Source organism: Suricata suricatta, chromosome 11, assembly GCF_006229205.1.
Source record: "Suricata suricatta isolate VVHF042 chromosome 11, meerkat_22Aug2017_6uvM2_HiC, whole genome shotgun sequence".
Taxonomy (NCBI): Eukaryota; Metazoa; Chordata; class Mammalia; order Carnivora; family Herpestidae; genus Suricata; species Suricata suricatta.
This window is the reverse complement of record NC_043710.1, coordinates 47,793,487-47,799,486: the sequence shown is the minus strand read 5'-3', so window position 1 is coordinate 47,799,486 and position 6,000 is coordinate 47,793,487. Positions and strand designations below refer to the sequence as shown.

At 48.5% G+C, this 6,000-nt stretch overlaps 1 protein-coding gene across 3 annotated transcripts in view; it reads right to left on the bottom strand.

Annotated features, from left to right (window-relative positions):
- Positions 1-240: 240 nt before the first annotated feature.
- The window catches only part of DENND5A (DENN domain containing 5A), a 108,986-nt gene continuing 103,226 nt past the window's right edge, over positions 241-6,000 (bottom strand). For all 3 annotated transcript variants that reach the window (XM_029915372.1, XM_029915373.1, XM_029915374.1), the window contains 6 exons: positions 5,373-5,491; positions 4,789-4,970; positions 4,102-4,184; positions 3,496-3,619; positions 2,765-2,933; positions 241-1,268 (listed from right to left, as the gene is read on the bottom strand). In XM_029915372.1, coding sequence (XP_029771232.1) covers positions 1,085-1,268; positions 2,765-2,933; positions 3,496-3,619; positions 4,102-4,184; positions 4,789-4,970; positions 5,373-5,491 — 861 coding nt within the window. In that variant the 3' untranslated portion in view covers positions 241-1,084. The remainder of the gene's footprint in view (positions 1,269-2,764; positions 2,934-3,495; positions 3,620-4,101; positions 4,185-4,788; positions 4,971-5,372; positions 5,492-6,000) is intronic.

Here is a 6,000-nt window from a genome sequence, read left to right as displayed (position 1 = left end):
TGTGGAGTGGGAAAATAACCCTTGTTTGCATCCTTCCCAAACAGCCATTTGTGTTAACAACTATGAAAGCTCGTGGCACTGCAGTGGGAAGGACCCGGACCCAGGAGACGCGAGGCCTTGAGGGGGCACCCCAGACAGCTGTGGAGGGAGCAGCTCACACTGGTCCTCTCACTCGAACCAAACCATAGTCCCCACCACCCACTGCTCACAAACCCCCATAAAAGTCAGAGATCCATGCAGTTTTGTTTCAGGTGTTTTATTAAGTGGGCCATACTGTAGCTGGTTTCTAGGTTGCAAAACAACATAAATTTAACAATAATAACATAGCCAGTTAGACTGTGACAAGCTTTTTCCTTCTTTAAAAAAAAGAAAAAAGGAAAAGTAAGACTGGAAACACAATGGAGGGTTAAATAAATAACAGGAATAAAAGAAAAAGAAACCCTGTTAAGACATGCTTATGTTTACTTCTGTGCAGCTGTGTGCCAAGAGGAAGCCTGATCTTCTGCACGATGGTGCATCCCGGCATGTCTCCATCCCAAATAATACTGACAGAAAAAGGAAAGATGTGGGGCTGACTCATCAGTGGTTACAGAGGCACTACTAAAAATCCCTTTGATTGGAGTGTGGGGCTTCCTGCTCAGCACACCTGTGTGTGGCCCGTGAAAGCCAAATATCCATAACAATGTTAATCTAGAAAACATTAGTTTAAAAACAACGTGGAATGGCCTCATGACCAGCGCAGCGAGGAAGCAGAACTGCCCCACCCGCAACGCAGGCTCAGTCTGGGGAGGCCGCAGGCTCCCAGCAGCGGCCACGGCGAGGGAGGGCACCAGCTTCAAAATAAGCGGCGCCAACCTCGTCTCCCTCTCCCTATCACTCTTTCACATGAAAGTGTGTAAAAAGCAAATCAGCAAATAAACTCTAAAATAGATTATTTATTCCAAAAATCCTCTACTTTTCTTTTTACAGTGAGTGTACATCTCCTCTCCATCTTCTGCACAACTCGCTTAAATCCCTTTGGGTAAAAGGGTCAGAGCTGCAGGGTGAGTCTCTTTCGGTCCTACTGCTAGCTGGTGCCGGGAGGTCAGATGTCGATGCCTTTGACAAGGGACGTCTCCAGCGTGATGTTGAACTCCTGCAATGTCTGCAGCACGCGGATCAAGGAATTGACAAGTGTGTGGTCTTTGATGAGCGCCACATCTTCATACATGTGTGCAGTGATAGGACAGTCGGCCAGCAGGGCAATCCAGTGGTGTAGGAGGTGATCTCTGGCAGAGCAGCGTCAGTCCAGACAGGTCAGAAGGGAAGCAGAAGGGAGACAGTTAGTACAAGGCCAAGGAGGAAGCTTGCTCCATCACTCCTTAAAAACAGTCTAAAGCTAGAGAAGTAGAGAGCTTCCCCAACCCCTAGTAGCGCTTGGCAAAGAGGCCTTACATGGCTTTCAAAGACTCCTACTAGGGACTACTCAGCCCCAGGGACAGCAACCCAATCTGACCCAAATTGACCCAGTTACCTGCCACAAGGCCCACACCTCCTCCACTGCCGCCCCCTGCCTCCCTAGACCAGCCACCACCAACCAGACCAAGGCCAGTAGGCACCACCTCCTCCATTTCAACAGCCCATTTGTCCCAGAGCACTGCTCCTCCCCAGAGCTGTCACCACCAGGAATAATCCTAAGAACTCACATCCGCATAGCACTTGGCATGTGCCAGACACTGTTTTAAGAAATTTAACCTTCATATCAACCCTGTGATATGAGGTAGGTGCTATTAGTGCTATTATTAGCCCCACTTTATAGATGAAGAAATTGAGATAAACAGACGTTAAGTAGCTTGTCCAAGTTCATATGTCTAGGAAGTGGCTGATCTGAGAATATGAACCTACTAAATCTGGTTCCAGAGTCCATTTTTAACTACAACACCAACTCCCTCCCTTCTCTGGCCCAAGTAAACTACTGCCTTAAATTTATTTGGCTTTTACACCCTTGCCTGACCTACTGGAATATCCCCTAATAATCTTACCCACTCTGATGCATACCAACCATGGTATCAATTTCATATCATTTCAGTTGCCTGTTTAAACAATCTGTCCTAATATGGAAGCGTTCCCTATTGCAGCTCCCCAAGGCCCCCATCCTTTAAACTGTTTCCTACAACTGCCCTTCCCATGTTTACCCGTTATTTCCTAACCGCACACCCTTTACTTCCTTTAGGGCCTCTCTGCTAGTTCTATCTGCTTCAAACTCCCTCCCCACTTTCTCCCTTCCATTAAGGCTCACCTCAAATACCACCTCCTCTCTTCACTGATCTTTTTCCTCTACAGTTTCGGCGTACCTTATGAATGCTCCTTTTGGGACTCTCACAACCTTTTGCCTTGTACTGTGTTTCATTAGGACAAATAAACTTCTAAATGGTAGGGACCATGTTTTATTCAGCTCATTCCCACCATCTTCCATCAGGCCTGGCACATTCAAATGTTTGCTGGAAGAAATGACTAGATACACTCTACTTCAAATTTTACCAGTGGGATGGTTTTATTCCTTCCCATCAAAATGGGGTCCACCATTATTACACACACTCTCATCGCCACCCCTACACATCCTCACATAAAGGCTTGGTACATAAAGGAAATTAAGGGCCTCCAAGGTCTCACCTGCTGGGTGGCATCTGGTCATTAGCCGCTCCCACCCCTTGCACCACACTAGGCTCCCAGCACTACCTTCAAGGCCGGGCACCGTGCCCTCTGGGCCATGAGGCTCCAGTACCTGGCTCCCAAGCACACCAGCATCTGAAACTTGCCGTCCTTGCCAATGTTCCGGGGAGTATTATTGATTGCAGTGACGAATCGGCAGAAGTTCCGGGCCCTTGTATGCCAGTTTTCCTCAGGGACAAGTTCGTTCTGCTCCAAAGTCTCATAATAGGTTTGTGCTTTTTCTGTGAAGACAAAATTTGCCAGTGACAAAGGCTCTCAAAACCACCCTATCCATGACTGTCCTGCAGGCCACGAGTCATGGGCCTCTCCATGTTGATGCAGGTAACTTAATGTGAGTAATATGAATGTTCTGACATCACTGATCACATTTCAAAATGTAAAGTCCCTATGCTTAGGTTTTAAATTTCTTTATGTGGCCCTTGATAGAAAATGATCCTTTCTCTACTCTGAAGATGGCAGGAAGGAAGGAAGGAAGGAAGGAAGGAAGGAAGGAAGGAAGGAAGGAAGGAAGGAAGGAAGGAAGGAAAACTCTTGAGGGAGAAGCTTCTTGTATAAAAATTCTTCAAATAGGCACAACACAGTGCTTGGGCTCCAAATGCTATCAACTGGCTGGCTGGACCTACAAGTAGAAAGTGTGAGGACTGAGTAACTTCAAGAAAAGTCAGGGCAAACAAACAAAAGATCTAATTTCTGCATCTCAGACCCCAGTGGTCAGTACCCACATTATGTTAGGGAGTCCCAATGTCTCTGCAAATCCCACCCTCACACCCAGGCCCAACTCACCCAAGAAATCCCAAATGAAGACATTTTTGAAGAGCCGGGGCGATTTAAATCCATGTTGGAAAGCCTGTTCCAGGGCCGAGACAAGGCCACATTCTCCACAGAGCAGCAGCGTCAGACTGCCCCGCTATGGAAGGAAACAGAAGAGAGTGCCAGGCTTGCCTCAGCCAGGCTGCCTTCCCACCACTGCTTCCCCAAACCAACAGTCCACAGCTGGGAGGGCAGCAAAAGATAGGCTGGGATCTTGTCTATTTCCCTCAGTACTTGGCACACTGAGTGACACAGAGCAGCTGTCAGTGAACAGCTACTGAACAGATGACGGATCTGGGTTCTCACGATAGGGACAAAGCCAAAATGACGATTGTTCAGGGAGGCCTAAACAAATCCAGAAGAGGACAGAGATACACACTGTTAATTAGGGGCCCGGGAACTCTGTGTATAAGGAAAACAGGTTAACCTAAGACAGAGGTCCCTAAGGAAAGAATCTGCTCAATGTCAAACTAAGGCACACACTCTTGACTCTGCGTTGTCCATAGGACATGGCCCCAGAAAAAGACTATTCTCTCTTATTCAATATAAAGCCCTGAACTGGACGGCAGGAAGGCTTACCTCTTTCTCAGGCTTATGGAAGTGTTTCACAATGCCATTGACTGCCTCTCCAATGGACTCCTGGATCTGCCCAGTGTTCAGCTCTGATAAAAATCAAGAAGACAACCCTAACCAATCTCAGAGGCTAACAGTGCTTAGCTGACCAAGCACAAGACTGAAGACATAGGAAGGGCTCATGGGAAAAGCAGGACCCTGGGAAGCTGGAACCTCGGAAGAGTGGCTCTTACCCATCCAACTTCCTAAAATCTTGGGAGAAAATCAAAAGCTAATACCTTAGAGTTACATCTCTAAAAGATGCAGGTAGAGTTTATTTTACCCTAGAATTTTTGGCAACCAAAAGAGGGCCACAACTTGGCTGCAAGGCCCAGGAACCAGGAAGGAGAAGGCCAGAAAGTAGACCCCTCTCCTTTCCAGAATCATAAACAATTAGTACAGAGGACCCAGGCCAGGCTATATGAACTCTCTCCTCACCTTCCAGACCCCTAAGGAGTATGACACCCCCTCAGCCCGACACACACACTGATACATGAGAGGAGGGTGACAAATGCCTAACACTGCTTTGTCAGCACAGCTGATTCCTGAGGCAGCTGCACAGGCTGGGATCTGGACTCCTGTATCAGGGCTTCCAGAGATCTGCCCACATCCCCTACCTGGGTGACATGAGGGCCCAACTCTCCTCCCACTTACTGGGCTTGTTGTTGGGTGAGATGGTAACGAGCCTCCGGATGACGCTAGGGGACTGCTGCAAGGGCGGGGTCCGGCACGGCCTCTCGTCCACCTCAGGCTGGGATGTGAGCAGCTCCCCAACCAGGACCCGCTCCAGGCTTCCGTCGTCTATGCCCTTCCCCAACCACCGGCCACATGGGAACCTAAAGGTCAGGCAATGGCCTGTCAGAGCTGCCAGCTCCTTCAGTGTCCTTCCCCTTGCTGCTCAGCAAAAGCCACCAAAAATCCAGTGCCTGGAGACAGGCTCTGAAACCAGGTTGGGGACTTCTCAAGGCCCTGCCCATCCATCCCACTGTGCGTCAATGGGAAGCCACCTGAAAGATGGGTGGCCTGGCACCAGTGTACAGCAACGTCATATGCCTTTGCTTGGAAATCCCTCCTATTTCTTTTCAGGTACATAAGACAGAGACAAAAAGAAAGCTACCTCAGTCTACCACAACCTAAAGAGTCTCCTTGAGAACTCCACGTACCCCAGATCCAAACCCAGGCCCTGGCAGTACACCTTGACCCACTATAGTAGGTTTCTTAGCTGAGGGAACACTTACTTGTAGGTATGGCCTGTGATCTCATTCCTGACCATCACATACTCCACCAACCATTTGGCATAGAGCCCAGAGTTGTCATGGCCTATCTGCACCGTAGTGAGCTTCCCCAAGTTCTGGCACTGTGAAAGAGCAGCCAAATAAAGAAGGCAGGTAGGTAAAGAAATAAGGGAAAAGAAAGCCATTGCTCAGAGGCACAGATCTGACTGGTTCTCTGTAATCTGGCCCCTCAGCATCTGCAGGGGAAGAGCTCATGGCTCTACCTACCACCAAGGCAGGTCCATGAGGGGGAAATGACTGAGAAAGAAGATGCTACTACCTAGAGGAAGCATAGGCCTCTACTATCAGAAGGGTCTAGAAGTGGGATAACAGTCTGAGATTCAGAGGTGTCTGTGAACACAGGCTCAGGAACTGAAAGAATTCTTGGGGATTTCCCAATACACCATGGGCAGGAAAGTATGCAAGTCGAGATGAGTAAGTGCCTTCTAGCCAGAGACCACTTAGACAGGTGGCTCCCTTGTTCTTGGGCCAGTCCTTGGCTCCGGTCTCTGATCATCTCAGGACAGGTCACCTGTGTTGAAGCATAATACTATAAAGACAAGACCACCATAAAACCCTGCAGAAAGCTTCT